The following is an 18,130-nucleotide window of genomic DNA, read 5'->3' as shown; positions in this document are numbered from 1 at the left end:
CTAAAATGCTATTCAGACAGATTCAGGGAACCTCTAGAACGGGGTGTGTGTGTGTGTGTGTCTGGAAGTGGCACTTGTCAATTTTTATCTCGGGCTCTATTATATTTTGATGTTTTGTTGTTGTGCTAATAAGTGTGATTTTCACTATTCTAAACCATTATAAATGTGAGTTATGCATTACAAAGGAGGGGCAGAAATCCTCATATAAATAGAAAAATAAATCCTTTAAAATTAGATGCTGATCAATAACAAGAAAAATCCAGTGACATCACCATGAAAGTAAAGTAAAGCTGCTGGATTTGTAAATAAAAATAAGCACATTTAAAAGTAATTTTTAAAAATGTGTAATGTATCTTTCTTGTATTTCAGAGCTCAGAGACATCTATTTTAATGTAAAGAACATGGTGCTTCCACATGACTGGAATACGCTTATGCGGAAATGTGGCTTGTCGGATGTAGACATTGATAAAATTACCCGTGATTATCCCCATGATACTAATGAACAATATCATCAGATGTTAAGGACTTTGCAAGATAGATTTGGAATTGAAGGTGCCTTACATAAATTATTAAATGGACTATGGGACATGAATCTCAAGACTTCTTATGAAAATATAACAAATGAATTAGCAGACCATAATATAATAACAATGGAGCCTGAAGAATAATTTTGGGTTTGTTAAAGAATGTGACTGTATTAAGAAAGAATCAGCAAACTACAGACTGCTGGGATCTGGTTTTACACTTGACCTTAATTTAATGCATGCTGCATTTTGCAGAAGATATGTAAACAGAAAACACAGCGGTTAAATATGGGACCAGATCACTTTCTTTTTGAAAATGAAATTATGCATATTTTATATGTGCATTTCCTAATATCTAAACTGGACAGCAGTTGTACTAGAAAGAAATGTTATGCTTGAACTAGTTTAGAAAATGAACTTGGGATAGGAAACTTGAATTTCTTTGTCATCCTTTGTTCAGAAAAGGCTGAAGAATGAATGCACGCAGCAGGAAATGATGAAATTTGGCTGCCTTCCTGATATCGAATAAAGTTGTTAGTCCTAAAATGCAGCAGGAAGGACAGTAATTAAAACAATATTTTAACTAGACACTGTTATGATATCTGGATAAAACATCCTTTGAAAAAAACATTGTGACCAATTTTCAGTGTAACACCAAAAAATTTTTTTTACTTGAATTGCTAAACATTTTTGTTCAGCAGGCTGCAACAAGGCACAATAGTTTTTAGTTTGGAGTTGGAACTCTGAAGTATAGGATGAACCTCTCTACTCATGGGATTCCCCTCCTGGAACTGTCTAGTGATTGCAGTGGATCAAGGAATTTGTTGTTACTTGAAATTGAATCCTATAAATACTGTTTACTTTTATTTTCCTTTTATTTTCTTTCTTTCTTTTTTTAACAATTTCAGTTCTTGTTTTCCTTGATATAGTATTTTCTTTTATTAGTCTTTTCTAATAAAATACTTTAAAAGCTTTTGTTCATATTCTTAGTTTTCTCAGTAAATGGAAAATTATGTCAAACATGTAATCTGAAAGGAAAACTGATGAAATGTTTCTAGTATGCCTACTCCCCTCTAATGTCCAGCAAGCTTCAACATACATTGTCTCATTTACTTACAGCCGTTAAAGGCAGTGGTGAACGTGGTGTGTCACCTGCCAAAAGTGGCAATGTGGCCATTTCCCCCATTGTCTCTGAGATGCTGTTATATCGTCTTTACCTCTCTGTGCTGCTACCCAAAATACAGTCACCCCGAAAACCTGCACTGATTTTGCAGCTGCCATTCAAACTTTTGAGCAGGGATTCCTTCTCTTGAATTATCCTTATCACCACACCAGGCAAACAGCCAGTGTTCTCTTTTAAAGTGCGATTTATTTCTTTTTTTATTTTTGTGAAACATAGCTTTGTTCATTTTGGTAATATTGTATAAACTGTGTGTCATAGCACTGACCAGCTTCTTATATAGTATTAGTGTATTATCTTTGAACTGCTATCTATAAAATAATGAGCAGAGTTATAGACCAAAAAGAATTTTATTTTTTAAAACCACACTCTTAAGAAATAAAAAGTGTTAGTGAACAGTTAAAAATAATTGTAAGAACAATGTTTTAAATTGTGTTAATTTCTACAGTCTTTACTTTTCTTCTTTATAATTCTGAATATATTGTATTCCTTAGATACTTGCTTTGACACAAGTACTAACAGGATTTCACTTTCATTCACAGCTGATTTACACACAGACCACTTTAATTTTACCTCTTAAAAAACAGCACTACTGCATAACTCTGAACAAAACTCTCACATAAACTCTTCTAACCAACCAAATCTCTCCAGCCAAAAACTGCAGACAGACCAGTTTCATACTTTTCAACTGTCCTAACTGTTGACACACATCATGCATAATATATGTCAATCAACCCCAGTTACTTATCATGTAAGTCGATACAAACTGTTAAATAAATTAAATAAACTTATACACAAAAAATATTTACTGATACTCCAGGGGGCATGATTCTCCATTTTAATGATTGGGGGTTGGAGTTTTTTTTTTTTTTTTTTTTTTTTTTTTTTTTTTTTTGGTTCAGTCGTTCAGTCGTGTCCGACTCTTCGTGACCCCATGGACCAGAACACACCAGGCCCTCCTATCTTCCACCGCCTCCCGGAGTTGTGTCAAATTCATCTTGGTTGCTTCGATGACACTGTCCAACCATCTCATCCTCGGTCGTCCCCTTCTCCTCTTGCCTTCACACTTTCCCAACATCAAAGTCTTTTCCAAGGAGTCTTCTCTTCTCATGAGATGGCCAAAGTACTGGAGCCTCAGCTTCAGGATCTGTCCTTCCAATGAGCACTCGGGGTTGATTTCCTTTAGAATTGATAGGTTTGTTTTCTTTGCAGTCCAGGGAACTCTCAAGAGTCTCCTCCAGCACCACAATTCAAAGGCATCAATTCTTCGGCGGTCAGCTTTCTTTATGGTCCAGCTCTCACTTCCATACAACACTACAGGAAAAACCATAGCTTTGACTATTCGAACTTTTGTTGGCAAGGTGATGTCTCTGCTTTTTAAGATGCTGTCAAGGTTTGTCATTGCTTTCCTCCCAAGAAGCAGGCGTCTTTTAATTTCGGGGCTGCTGTCTCCATCTGCAGTGATCATGGAGCCCAGGAAAGTAAAATCTGTCACTGCCTCCATATCTTCCCCTTCTATTTCCCAGGAGGTGATGGGACCAGTGGCCATGATCTTAGTTTTTTTGATGTTGAGTTTCAGACCATTTTTTGCACTCTCGTCTTTCACCCTCATTACAAGGTTCTTTAGTTCCTCCTCACTTTCCGCCATCAGAGTGGTATCATCTGCATATCGGAGGTTGTTGATGTTTCTTCCGGCAATCTTAATTCCAGCTTGGGATTCCTCCAGTCCAGCCTTCCGCATGATGTATTGTGCATATAAGTTAAATAAGCAGGGTGACAATATACAGCCTTGTCGTACTCCTTTCCCAATTTTGAACCAATCCGTTGTTCCATATCCAGTTCTAACTGTTGCTTCCTGTCCCACATATAGGTTTCTCAGGAGATGGATAAGGTGCTCAGGCACGCCCATTTCTTTTAGGACTTGCCATAGTTTGCTGTGGTCCACACAGTCAAAGGCTTTTGCATAGTCAATGAAGCAGAAGTAGATGTTTTTCTGGAACTCTCTGGCTTTCTCCATAATCCAGCGCATGTTGGCAATTTGGTCTCGAGTTTCTCTGCCCCTTCGGAATCCAGCTTGTACTTCTGGGAGTTCTCGGTCCACATACTGCTGAAGCCTACCTTGTATGATTTTGAGCATAACCTTGCTGGCGTGTGAGATGAGTGCAATTGTCCGGTAGTTGGAGCATTCTTTGGCACTGCCCTTCTTTGGTACTGGGATGTAGACTGATCTTTTCCAGTCCTCTGGCCACTGTTGAGTTTTCCAAACTTGTTGGCATATTGAATGTAGCACCTTAACAGCATCATCCTTTAAGATTTTAAATAGTTCAACTGGAATGCCATCACCTCCACTGGCCTTGTTGTTAGCCAGGCTTTCTAAGGCCCACTTGACCTCACTCTCCAGGATGTCTGGCTCTAGGTCAGCAACTATATTGTCTGGGTTGTCCGGGATATCCAAAACGTTCTGATATAATTCCTCTGTGTATTCTTGCCACCTCTTCTTGATGTCTTCTGCTTCTGTGAGGTCCCTTCCATTTTTGTCTTTTATCATGTCCATCTTTGCACAAAATTTTCCTCTAATATCTCCAATTTTCCTGAACAGATCTCTGGTTTTTCCTTTTCTGTTATTTTCCTCTATTTCTTTGCATTGTTCATTTAAGAAGGCCCTCTTGTCTCTCCTTGCTATTCTTTGGAAGTCTGCATTCAATTTTCTGTAACTTTCCCTATCTCCCCTGCATTTTGTTCCCCTTCTCTTTTCTGCTATTTGTAAGGCCTCGTTGGACAGCCACTTTGCTTTCTTGCATTTCCTTTTCTTTGGGATGGTTTTTGTTGCTGCCTCCTGTACAATGTTACGAGCCTCTATCCAAAGTTCTTCAGGCACTCTGTCCACCAAATCTAGTTCCTTAAATCTGTTCTTCACTTCTACTGTGTATTTGTAAGGGATTTGGTTTAGATTATACCTGAGTGGCCCAGTGGTTTTTCCTACTCTCTTCAGTTTAAGCTTGAATTTTGCTATGAGAAGCTGATGATCAGAGCCACAATCAGCTCCAGGTCTTGTTTTTGCTGACTGTATAGAGCTTCTCCATCTTTGGCTGCAGAGAATATAGTCAATCTGATTTCGATGTTGCCCATCTGGTGATTTCCATGTGTAGAGTCGCCTCTTGTGTTGTTGGAAACGAGTGTTTGTGATGACCAGCTTGTTCTCTTGACAAAACTCTATTAGCCTTTGCCCTGCTTCGTTTTGAACTCCAAGGCCAAACTTCCCTGTTGTTCCTTTTATCTCTTGACTCCCTACCTTAGCATTCCAGTCCCCCAGAATGAGAAGAACATCCTTCTTCGGTGTCAGTTCTAGAAGGTGTTGTAAATCTTTAAATTATAAAGAAACTTTCAGGAAAATGGGCAGGTGTAGCCTGCAGGTATCTGGGTGTGAAAATGGGATGGTGACAGCTCTCAGATACTTCACAGTTAGTACCTGAGACCATACCCCTGCTTTAAAAGGAACAGAAGTATCCCAGTATTTCATGTTGTTGGGTTTGGACATTCAAAATTAGTTTGCCTTAAAGCTATTTAGTGATTTTATGGGTCAGGCAAAGTTTAAATGAAAGGCTTTTCCACCAATTTTCATCTATCAGTGCTGATTATTCTGGTTTCTACATTTTGTGCAGAATGGAGGGGGTAACATCGACCTCTGGATATATCCAGTTCAACAAAACGGAGGAGATACATGAGAATATAGTATTGGAGAAGTTTCTGGAATGTCAAATTAATGCTAAGAAGCCCCAACCAATAATATGCTTCCACTTGTTGGTGCTTAGGATCACAATGAAAGCAATGGCTACTACTTCTGTTTATTATTCAGTTTAATAGCCACCTCTACAATGACTGAACTCACCTGAACTGGGTTAATGCTCTCCTTTCATGTCCTCAGATATTCTTAACTTCACTTATGCCTCTAGGATATGTGTTAAGAGTGTGAAGATGCTCCTGTAAGGTTAAGAGTGTGAAGATGCTCCTGTAAGGTCTGCTGGGAAGGTGTGAATACCAATGCCTTTTAGGAAAAAGAGCATCTTAGACTCATTAGCCAAGGAGTTCCAAGTTTTAAGTCCCCAGCTTCTGCTGGACTACTCCGTCCCTGCCCATTAGGCAAGCTGGTTGGGGCTTCTGGGAGCTGAAAGTTGAATAACACTGGGAGAGTAACATCGAGAACAACTACAACACAAGAATAACGGACTATATTGTCACAGCTTGTACACAAAATAAAGATAATAAATGAGAACAGTTTGTGGAGGGGGAGTGGAATTCTTCACTTGTATGCTGTAATACGTATGTTGAGCTGCTTCAGAAAGGGAAGCTTCAAATATTTCAAACTGGTCAGTAGGACTAGCATGAGGATAAATAGCTCTTTGGGTGTGGAGTGCCTTTGTTGACCCTCTTCCCAAGTCATCTTTGCAAGGCCACCCAAAAAGTTTGTGGGGCCTGGGGTTCACTGAGTTCCTTAAGAAAACACATAGGCTGGTCAAAGCCTTTTGCCTTAGGCATTTACTGTACAGTATTTATTTATTTACTTGATTTTTATACTGCCCATTTGGAAAACTCCACTCTGGATTATGCAGTTTGCCCTCTCCTGATTATCAATAATTTTTTGGCAAACTGATTTTTTTCCCCCATTGAAAAAGAGCTTCCTTTTGAAAATCATATTATGGAAGGAGTATTTTAGTTTCCCAGTTTCTGTCATGATCAACTACTAGGAATATAAATTAATTTAGGGCAAGCCCAATAAAAAACTGTGGCATTGTACATATGTATTCTAGGATTCTCAAGAGGAAAACAGTTATTAAATACATAGAGTACTCTTATACCAAGGATCACAGCTGGAGCAAGGACCCTTTTGTTCACTCATAATTACGATAAGGGGTTTTCTGTGCAGGTTGTACATATGTGCCATTTATTATCCAAGACACAGCTCTCCCATAAGACAGCATGTCCGAAAAGTAACCATCACTGGATTTTAAATGACAAAAAGTTTAATATTACAGCATTTATTAACAGAGCCAGAGCTGGAGTCAAAATATTGTAAGAGTACTAGATAGTCCTAGGTCCAAATCCAGACTTGACTGTGAATCTCATTGATATTTTTTTTTAGCCACTCAGAAAAATCAGGTGATAGGGTTATTTTTCCCTTGGGCAGGTAGCTGTGTTACTCTGTTGCAGTAAAAACTGTCCTGGGGCACCTTTGAAAAAAGGAGATTTGTGGCATAAACTTTCATGGCTTCCTTGCATCAGAAAAAGTGGGCTGCAATTAACAAAAGCTTATGTCAAATAAAACTTGCTGGCTTAGAGGAACCTCAGAACTCTTTATTTATATTTCACATGGTTATGGGCATAAAAATGAGGAAGACAATATACACCACATTATGCTCCTAGTAGGAAAGGCATGTCATAAATATATACACACATTAGTAAATATATTACTATGTATTTGCTTCTGATGTACAGCACCCCTATAAATACTGTACAGTATGTAGCCTCCCAAATGTCATGTTATCAACAGTCCTGCTCAGTTCTTGCAAATTCAAAGCTGTGGCTTCCTTTACTGAACCAATCCATCTCTTACAGTATTTGGTCTTATTTTTCTGTTGTTTTCCAATTTTCCTAGCGTTATTTTCTTTTTCAGTGAGTCTTCTCATGTGCCCAAAGTAGGACAACCGATTTTGTCATTTTTGCTTATAGAGTAAGTTCAGGCTTGATTTGATGTGGGATCCACTTGTCTTCCTGGTGGTTCGTTGTTGTTTTTGAGTTGTTTAGTCGTGTCCGACTCTTCACGACCCCATGGACCAGAGCACGCCAGGACCTCCTGTCTTCCACTGCCTCCCGGAGTTGGTATCCCGAAATTCACGACACATCTAGTGACGTTACGAAATAGCATCGTGGCAAAAGCGTTCAAGAACGTTTAGCATCTGGATAGGACGTTCTGGCTGGGACTGTGAGCGATCAAAAGAAACCTACTGCACTGGGGGGTGCGGGTTTAACAATACAGTATTGTAAAAGGCAATCCTGAAATACTAGTGTAGAGGTCCGTGAATCCTCACGTGTGGGGACAGGAAAGAATGCAACCATCGGGAAAGCAAATTAGGAGAGAACAGGCAAGTCCCAGAAAGAAAAAAAGAGCTCAACACCCCACCGAAGACCGTCAGAAACCCACCCACTCCACCAGGGGGCCAGTCACATGACCCCTCTTTGCTCGTGGAAGGGGCGCTTCCGGGCGTGGCTTGGTTACCATGGGTCCGCCGGAAGTGACTTTTAGCAGCGGAGCGGCTTCCGGGCACGGTGCGGGTTGCATCAGCTTATGAGGTAGAGTCGTGCTCAGTAGGACTCTGAGGAGGAAGGGGAAGCGTTGGCATGGCAGCAGCCGGTGAGTTCGGGGTCCGGGTGTCTGTGACCACCTGAAGCTCTATAGGTCTCAGTCGGGCTGAGCAGAAGGAGGGGCGGCCCTGGCATGCGGGGGTTACCTCCTGTAAGGGCGACCCTGGGGTATCATCCGGTGGCGGATCAGAGTGTATGAGCACTTTAGCCCTTATGAGACCCCAGGGTCGCCGTTATCATCATCATCATCATCTGAGAACTGCAAAGCGGAAGGGTTCCCTTGAATCATCGAATCCAACCCCTGTCAAGGAGAGTGACGCTGTGGGGAATCGAACTCCTAACCTCTGGTTTCACAGTCAGAGACCTAAACACCGGGATTCAGCTGTATATCCAGGGGCTGTGAGTTCAAGGCACCTGATCATCTAGTGATACCATATGTTGAAAGACCAGGCAGTCTGGTGCCACACCAGTTTATGGTAGTAGTACATGGCTAGATTGATCCTTCTTTATGTTGTGTTGAAGTACTACTCTCCGAGGTGAGAGACCACAGACTTCCTTGTTTCCTCGGTCTCAATGCCAGGAAAGCCCTGGGCTAAATTGACAGGTGGAATTAAGCTAGAAATTTTCGGTATCTCCCCCCCCCTTTTAAAAAGAGCATAATCGATACATACGGAATGAGGACATTGTAAGAACATCGTCCTCCTGGATTAGAGTGAAACTTTGTGTATTCCAGCTTTATATCTCTCACAGTGGCCAACACGGGTTGCCCCAGGGAAGTCTCCATGGCATCGTTTCTCCTGTTTGGCTCCCCAGTAACTGTTGTTTAGAAATTGCTTTCGAAGGTCCCATTTGGCTGCTGCTATGGCTGATAGCAGTTGTTAACTTTAAGATACAAAGAGCCAGCAAATGATGTCAGAAGCTGTGGTAGTGAATTCCACCCACTGTTTTGTTTTGCAACGATGTGTTGTGTGAATCAGTACTTCATTGCATTCTGATGATAAGTTTAATTGGGGTGCCTTGGTTCTGTCATATTCCATTTTCTTCATAATAGTTACAGACTCTGCTTTGTTAATGAACTTTGGGGGGGTACTAGCCTAAAAGTTTTTTTTTATATATAGAGAACTGTTTTCTCTGACAATTTCACTAGCCTAAAAGTTTTTTTTTTATATATAGAGAACTGTTTTCTCTGACAATTTCACGGGAGTATCTACCTTTTCCAGTCTTATGGTATCCTTTTTGAGATTTGTTATTATGTACAGTATATAGAATTCCAAATACAATTGTCACAGCCAGGTTGCTCTCACATCCATTTTGAAGGATTGCAATAATTAATAATCGTAAAACTGAGGAGAGAAACTTGAAATTCTGTAATAATTTAAAGAGGCTTTTTTTGCAGTAAAACTAGTGGTAGTTTTAAAGCCTCTGAACAGATAGCTTTAAAACTATTTACACTACCATGATTGGTGAGTCTGGCATATTCTGACTTGGTGTTGAGTGAATTGGACCTTGCTGAAATGATTTTGTAATTGCTTCTATACATGCATAGCTGAGGTTACAAGTCAGCATTTACTACACCAGTAAGGATGTTAAAAGTGGATCAAGTGGTAAATTGACTTGTCAAGTGGGCTTCTACTGAAGTTTCACATGATTGCTTCCTTCACATGGATATTCTTGATCCAAATTCAGATATTCAAAAATGATTTTGTGCAGTTGTGGTGGATAGCTATTAGTTTTTTTTACTGTTGAGATTCTGGTTTGAATAGAGCTCATACTACTATTGAGTTGTGACAAAAGCTTGCTCTGAAGATGAAGATACTCTGATCCTAAACTTTCCCAGTGTTATGATGTGGTCATGTTCAGGTCACCAGATAACCGGGATGACAGTCAGGGCTGTCCCTGAAGTCAAATGTTTACTTCCACATTGGGTGCCAGGAAAATTTCTCAATGTTGTTTCTATTTTGGAAGTTGTGGCCTTTCATTGATGCAAAGATAAATGAAATACCTTGATGTCAATATGGGGTAAAGGAGCAAAATTATAGCAACTGGAATAGCTGATCAACAACCACTCCTAAGGGTTACAAAAAATATATTAAAAGCAGCTGAAAAAAAATACTGTAAGGTCATTATTACTTCCTAACTGATTGTACTTGTTTGTGTAGTAAAATCTGCACTATTTCTCCAGTGGGCTCAAGCCTTTTATTTACTAGTTATATTTACACTCTGTACTTCAGTGACTTTAAGATAATACACATGGTTGTCCTCTTTCCAAGAACTATGTGGGGGACACGACACTGACAAAGAGAGAGAGAGAGAGAGAGAGAGAGATTAACTTGTCCCACAATTGTCTAAGGAGTTCCGTGGGACTTGAACCTGATCTCCCAAGTCCCCGTTTAGCAGTACCTACAACCTTTACATTATACAAGCTCTTCTTGCTTTCCTTTAAACCAGGGCTAGGTGTTGTGGGTTTTTTTGTTTTTGTTTGTTTTAAAGCAATTGGCCATAGTTTAAAAATAGAAATGGGCACCAGGCAAACCTGCAGTAAGTCCTCGTATCCGGTTATCCTAACCATATTAATGTATTGCCAGGCATGGCAACCTTGTTTTCTGACGTTGCAGAGAACTGCTACACAGTATAACTATACAGTTAAATTGGGATGTCCATTTGGGACCTTAGTTTCTCAGATGCATTTCTGCTAATAAAGTAGTAGGTCAAATCCTATGCAAAGATGTCGGCAGCTGCCAGTCTTCTTGTGTAGCTGCTACATAGTCATAGCCTTGTAAGTGTATCTCTATCATTTAAGAGCTGGAAACAGCCTTCCTACTCATGGGGATGGAAATGTTTCACCTGTTTAAATAGTAATCAGTACACAAAAAGATTGTCAGGTTTGAACAGAATCTACTCATTTAGAGTTATGCAGTCACTTGGAAGTAAGACTCGTTGATTGAGTGGGACTTGCTTCACAGATGATACACAAGAATGGGGTATAAATGTTTGGTGTTGAGATGTAATGGTCTCAAAATACAAAGCAAGCCATATTTATAATAAACATGCTAGTAAAATATTTAGTTCTATTTTCCCCTTGACTAATATTGGGAGGAAATATATAGTTAAATGCTCTTCAACCTGATGATTGGTATTCCCATTTAAAGATATAATTACATATTTGAGGTAATTGTTTAGAACCATTAATTAAAAAGAAACAAATGACCTGTTTGCATTCCAGAGCATGTATTTAAAGCCTGTTTGCCACTGAACAATGAACTGAGGACTACCAACATGGTATCTTGGCTTCCTTATGTTTCAGTTGCTGTAAGGGAATTAACTGTTGGAAGCAACAGACTTTTTACCATATTTGTATCCACTTGTTCTACCAGAAGTTTGAAGTGCTCATGGAGTCATTTCATTGATAGTCTTACAATAAAGTTGTGAACTAGGTTAGCTTGAGAACAGATGACATGGTTTTTAAACAAAATCTAGACTACTTTCTAGCAAAGGTTACAAAGTGAGCCACAACAAAATACAAAATGAAGCAAACATGAGCTCCGGAATCAGTACCTTGGATCCTAGTTTAACTTTCATGAATGGAACAGGGTTCTGTTCAGAAGAGAATGTAATAAAAAGAAGTTCTTGCTGGTCCTTAAGGTACCAATGGTCTCTTGGTTGGTTTTGTTGTTGCAGACTAACTTGGTTACCTCTTTGGAAAGTAAGAGAAAAATGAGGCTTCGTTCTTCCTTCTGCAGCCCCATCCTCCTCACTCCTGAATGTTGGAAAAATATGTGGAAACGTGTGATATATTGTGGAACATGCTGCAGTTAAAGAAAGGAGTTGGCAGAAATTACACACACAGGATGTAATAATCAAGATTGAGTAATAGCAAAGATTAAAATACCTTCTTCATCAGAACCTAAATTAATGTTAGTTTTGTTTAAATAATAGATTTGCATACTATTTAAAGTTAGGGAGGATGTGAAGTGTGTCCCCCTGAACAGGAAATCCTCACGATTTCAGTGCTGCTGTTAGTTAGAAGGCTTGCCATCTTACTACCACACATCTTTGTAATATGGCAAAGATGCTCACACAAGAAATTCTTGGATAATTTCAAACAAAGCTATCCAGAATTTTGTTAATAGCTCAGTGCTTATTTTTAATTGAGGCGCTTGCCTATGTATGCAAATATTGCACAGCAGTGCTTCTTATTTTTTTAATTATGGTTTCCCACCAAGATTGATTCCAAAAGCAGCTTATAAGCCATTTTCCTCACAAAATTGCACATATATTAAAGAGGAGTACAGTAATAGTTTATTCCTTTGAATGTATGAAACATATAGAGAAAAGAGTTAACAGAGTAGCACATAGACACAGTATTCGTGCCACAAGGCTTCTGTCGTGGAGGCCAAGAGAAAATTGGCTACCAGCTCTTTCTCTCAGCTATGAGAAAAAGGAGCTAAGACAACTTGTTTTATGATGTAGCTATATTCTTTTTGAGGCTCTTTATACATGCTTTCAGCAAGCTGCATTTTTGTTATATCTTTTATTGTATGTTGTCTAACCAATTCTGCGGTTTATCTTTTTGATGTAGTTTCACTTATTGATAAAGGGATTCCTTCCCTCATTTTAATATAGTTGATTATACCGAAATATTTTTAAACAGTTCTCTTATTCCCATTGGTATTGTAGCTCTCTTTCAGTGTAAAGAAATCTTGCAGTGGATGAACCAAAGCCAAACATATAACATTGTCTGACTGGAATCCCATTTCACAGAATGGAACCTAGCAACACTGTTTATTCTTTTTTGTCATGTATTTCTTAAATTTTTATATTGCCCATCTAGGGGCCAGCCACCCCTCTGGGTGATTGACAAAACACAGCATAGAACATAAACACAAGAACCCAACTCCCCACCCAGCCCTACCTGATCTAAAAAGCATCCACAAAACTTTCTTGCAATGGAAAAAGGCAGTTCTGAGATGGGGGGAATGAATAAAAGCTAAACTACCCAGGCCATTGTTTGTCATGTGTAAATGCATTTACTTTATGTGTTGCAGTCAAACAATAGTCTCACCTTGAGATGGGTGTGGGGGCACAACAATTTTTGATCAAACGAGTGGATTGCTTAAACCATCTCACCTAATCTTTGCTGCAAATCCCTTCTCCATTTCCAGTCGCTCTGTTTCATTTGGAAAGAGAAAGCCTTAGGATATCACATGATGAGTCATTCACGTAGCATTTATTGTTTTTAAGCATTATCGGTACAGGTTTCTCAGAAGTGTTTCAGGTTTCAGAGGGAGAAACATTTTAAGGGATAAGATGATCTGAATTTTAAGCTTATCGTTTTAATGCACTCTTTTGTGTACTTTCCTTTATTCATTTGTCTTAAACATTTCTGACCCACTCATCACCCTGATGGATTCTGGAACAACATACTATATTGAAAGTGAAATATGATAAAAATATCACTTCCCTTGTTAGTTGGATGTGTGCAGCAGGAACAAATATTTCAAAATAATGATTTCATGCTGTATCTGAGTAATTTTCTGTTTGTTGCCCTTGAGAGTGATGTGGGGACCGTTTTTGCAAGAATGCTATTCATTTTTCTGGGATTAGATGGTATTTCAGTGTAGTAAGGGAAGTATTTTATATTAAATAACAAAGCTATTATACTACTGACAGCATTAATCTTATAATGGTAAGTGTTGCGATACTGAGATTTAGTTTTTGTCTGATAGCAGAGATCTTAACGTAAAACAGTAATGACAACAGGGCATCCAATAATATACTGTATTATGTTGGGATGGGGAAAATCCGAAATTGGAATAACTTCTGTCAGAGCTGAAAATAAGGCTGATCAGCTCTGCTATTTCCCTAGTCCTTGTAATGTTGTTAGCAAATATGTATCTCACACAATCACATAGCTAGTTGAGAGCTACAGTTTTTTCATGGTGTCCTTTTGATTTGATTCCTTTTGGAGACAGAAGGACAAATATAAATAATCTATATGGAAGGTTATGGAGCCATATAAAGTTAAGGATTCAATCCAAGAACCATATTTCTAAAACTTTAAAAAAAACTTATTGAAAGACATTGTCTTGTAATATATGATTAGAATTTATAATTCTTATTCTGTAATCAAGTCTTTGAACCATGTCACATTTTAAATTATACTATAATTGTGTGGGACTCTTTTAAAAAGTATTTTAAAAATAAAAAATATTTATTTGTTTGTTTGTTTATTTATTTATTTATTAAATAGAGTTTTTTCCAATATTTTCAAAAAGTACTATCTACTGCCCTGGTGGATAGAGAAAAGAAAAACAGCTTGCAAACTTACTTTGTAAATGCTGAAGTGAAGTTAAGATACAGTTGTGCCAATTGTTTGAATGACCCAAAGAGGAAATGTGCATTGTTGTTTGTAGAAGCCTAGTTTGGCAGAAGTGTTCCAGGAATTTAAAGGTCAAACTGCACATTACCTTAAACATGTGTTCTCTGCCCATTTATTTTTTTTCTTAGAAAGTAACACTTATCTCTTAATCCTTATCAGGAAAGCAATATATGGGGAAGAGAGAATTAACTCTTTCCACTTGTTTCCTGTTAGTGAGATCTTTGAAGAATTTTTAAACTAAAGCAGAGTATTATAAGAAAGGCCTAATTCTGTGCCTGTCTGGATGCACTGACCTTGCCATCTATGTTTAAGGAAAACTTTAGTCTCACACAATAGAGGGGCCATTTGCAGGAATTAATCTACTTTTAAAAAATTTCATTAGCAAACCCATTTATCCAATGATGATTTTGTCGAATAACAGTCTGATTTTAGCAGAGTAGTTAAAGCCAAATCTTGCTAGACTGGAAATCGCATCACATTTTGCAAAGAGTGAGATCAGTATAATGATTCTTGAGTGTATGTACATTTGCTTGTGTGCACACATTTGCACTTAAATATTCCACCTTATCCCTGGACAGCATGTTTGGCCATTGGGACCAAAAACAGAGGTTAGTCTTTGACATCTAGGGGTTAGCTTTGGTGATTCTGCTGTTGATTGAGTTCAAAGGCCAGGTTTTCATGTGATGAATGAAACTGTGATTTGATGAATAAAATGAGAAAGCGAAAGTACTAACTGCTGCAAAAAGGTTTGTGCTTCCTTACTTCAGATGTTGTAGAGTGAGATACTCTTTTTTGTTACTTTTAATGTTGTTTCTTATAATGGATTTCTCATTGGTAGATAGAGAGTTTCTTGACTTCCTTGATTTGTAGAACTATAACTTTTTTTGCACATTTTGTTATGTAATAACTGTACCAGAAGTGGGAAACTTCACTAGCTGATGTGCTACTGTTGCTTTTCCAGCATTGTTGGATAAATATAGCTTGTCCCCTGGAAACTGTATTGGTACATTATTATTGTTCAAGCTAGTCTTTGCCTGTAGACACTATTATTTGCCAAAAAGTATCCAGTGTGTTCTTTAGGTAAATATAGTGTGTAAGAAGGTGTTATTTATACTTGCTTCTTAGTGAAGGATTAAACATTGTTCACAATGTTCACAGTGCCTCTTAGCTTGATTCTGTGCAAATTATGATCTCACATGCTTTGCACTGTGAAGTGTGAAATAGGCAAAACACAAGGTATAGCTCTGCCCACTGTTCAGTCACAGACCCAAAAGTCTGTGACATTGTTGTGGCCCACAGTGGAGAGCCTTGGCTTCTGATACCACCAACTGTGACTTTGAGGTCATGTGGGTTATGGTTTTTATGGTCATTATGCAGCTTTAGGGAAGCTTCTTGCTAAATCTCTGGTCTTCAAGCTGAGAATTGAGAGCACCACCCAGTTTATTTTACTTCATTTCTTCTTCCCATTTTTTGAATGTGTGAGGGACAGTAACCAGAGGCATAGAAGGAATTTGTTACTTTCATTTTTTCAAGTTCCCTCCTTGATGTAACCATAATTGGTATAACCCCCTCTTCCTATGTACCTGGTCACCCTAGATATAGAAATAGAAAATATAGGCATATATGGCTAAGAATTAGCTGGGTTACTGCTCACAATGGCTGGTGAGTCCTAAGCCTGAAAACTGTGCTAGAGTCTTCTGATCTGCTCCCCTATCTGCTGGGCCATTCCCTCTCTTCAGCATGTACCATATACGAGGGGATGCTGATAAGTATTAAGCCTTTCCCAGAAAAAAAATTGAGCTAGGAAGCTATAAATTGCAGGGTGTATTGGCCAATTTGTCGATATTCAATGGTGCAAAAATCGACTACCTATGATTTTAACGTATCTTTCATTTTTGGCTCCAAAGTGAACATTGGAGCACCTCCAGAAAAGTTCAGTGTGGAAGAGCATAGGACTATAATCAAGTTCCTGTTTCTCCAAGGGAAAGGTGCAAAGCAGATCCATGATGAAAATGTCATAAACTATGGGTGACAGTGGCCCTTCATATGCAACAGTTAAACGTTGGGTTGTCCTTTTTTAAACTGGCCATTTCAGTGTGGAAAGTGAGAAACCCAATGGAAGGCCTGTTTCTATCTCTGTGCCTGCAAATATGAAAGCCATCCATGACATGATCGTGAAGGATGGCCAAATATCAGCCAAAAGTATTTCTATATATCTGGCAATATCCTGTGAGAGAGTTGGTGCCATTATCCACAACGACTTGGAAATGAGAAAGCTGGCAGCAAAGTAGATCCACAGACTTTTGACAACCGAACAAAAGAGGAAACGTGTGGAGTCATGGGTGGCTGTTTTGGAACATTTTGCAAGAAATGAGTCACATTTCCTGGGCAAACTGGTAACTGGTGATGAGACATGGATCTACTGTTATGATCCTGAGACAAAGGAACAGGCTAAGGAATGGAGGCATAGTGGTTCCCCCAGGCCAAAGAAGTTCTGAGTGCAAAGGTCAGTGCAGAAGCAAATGGAAACAGTTTCTTGGGATAAGAATGGAGTTCTGCTGGTGGACTACCTCCAAAAGGGTTCAACCATCAATGCAAAAGATTACTGTGCTTTATTGACGAAGCTGAGGCAAAACATCAAGGAAAAACGTTGAGGAAAGCTCTCCAAAGGTGTCATCCTGTTGCATGACAACGCCTCATCACACACACTGCAGGTGAAACAAAGACAAAACTGGCCTCCTTAGGTTTTCAAGAGATGCCCCATCCACCCTATTCCACCCTATTTCCCTACCTGGCTCCTTCTGACTATTATCTGTTCCTCAAACTCAAAAAACACCTATAGGGACAATGATTTGCGATTGTTTTGGAGGCAACTAATGCTGCAAATGAGTGGTTACACCAGCAGTTGGAAGAATTTTATTTGCAGGGACTTAAGAAACTGCAGGACAGATATCGCAAGTGCATTGACTTCCTGGGGGGATATGTAGAATGGTGTGGCATTTACAGCTTCCTAGCTCCATTTTTTCTGGGAAAGGCTCAATACTTTATCAGCACCCCCTCGTATCTTGTGAGCATAGTTTTGTTTCCAGGTACTGTATCCAGTTGAAGGTGACTGCATATAATGACAGTAACCTTATACTTGTGTAAAGGAAATTAATAGTTGAGATGTGGATCTCAGATATATATACTGTACTGTATGTGGATAATTACAACATCTTTTAAGCCTTCAAATTAAAATTTTTTAACTGGTTTTCAGGTATGCTATTATAAGATATTTAAGTATCATCAAGAAGAGTTTCCTGCTGACACACATCCTGTACTTTGCCTAGAAACCTACATAATCTCTTTCTGAGGCCTCCCATGTAAGAGTAGTTATAATACAGTTATAATACAGTTTTAATTTTTTTTAAAGACATCCAGTGGAGTCTCCATGCTATAGGGTGATCTCAATTTGAGTGATGGTTGAAAATGCATGATCTCTCTAAACCTTATGCAAACATTTACTAGTACATAAAAGAAGGGGCAAAAACTCACATGGAGGCTGCATCTTTAGCATTACATCTTGACATTACTAAAGCCAGTTTGGCTATGAGTCACATCAAATAGCGAGTGGACAAAGGAAACGTGAATCTTAGTATATGCTCTTGTTTGTTTTTATGAGACTTGGGGATTATCTTACCCTGAATT

General features: G+C 38.8%; 2 protein-coding genes across 5 annotated transcripts in view; both read left to right on the top strand.

Moving 5' to 3' along the window:
- LOC110076554 (tumor necrosis factor receptor superfamily member 6) overlaps positions 1-1,499 on the top strand; it is a 36,360-nt gene extending 34,861 nt beyond the window's left edge. For all 3 annotated transcript variants that reach the window (XM_078383851.1, XM_072985677.2, XM_072985676.2), the window contains exon 9: positions 370-1,499. In XM_078383851.1, the coding sequence (XP_078239977.1) occupies positions 370-668 (299 nt within the window). In that variant the 3' untranslated portion in view covers positions 669-1,499. The remainder of the gene's footprint in view (positions 1-369) is intronic.
- Positions 1,500-7,976: 6,477 nt separating this feature from the next.
- CARS1 (cysteinyl-tRNA synthetase 1) overlaps positions 7,977-18,130 on the top strand; it is a 48,664-nt gene continuing 38,510 nt past the window's right edge. The window contains exon 1 of one of the 2 annotated variants that reach the window (XM_020788739.3): positions 7,977-8,113. In XM_020788739.3, the coding sequence (XP_020644398.3) occupies positions 8,101-8,113 (13 nt within the window). In that variant the 5' untranslated portion in view covers positions 7,977-8,100. The remainder of the gene's footprint in view (positions 8,114-18,130) is intronic. The other variant, XM_020788738.3, reaches the window with a different exon arrangement.

The sequence above is a fragment of the Pogona vitticeps genome, chromosome 1 (genome assembly GCF_051106095.1).
Source record: "Pogona vitticeps strain Pit_001003342236 chromosome 1, PviZW2.1, whole genome shotgun sequence".
In the NCBI taxonomy this organism is placed as follows: domain Eukaryota; kingdom Metazoa; phylum Chordata; class Lepidosauria; order Squamata; family Agamidae; genus Pogona; species Pogona vitticeps.
The sequence above is the reverse complement of the archived record's forward strand: the minus strand, read 5'-3'. Positions and strand labels throughout refer to the sequence as shown.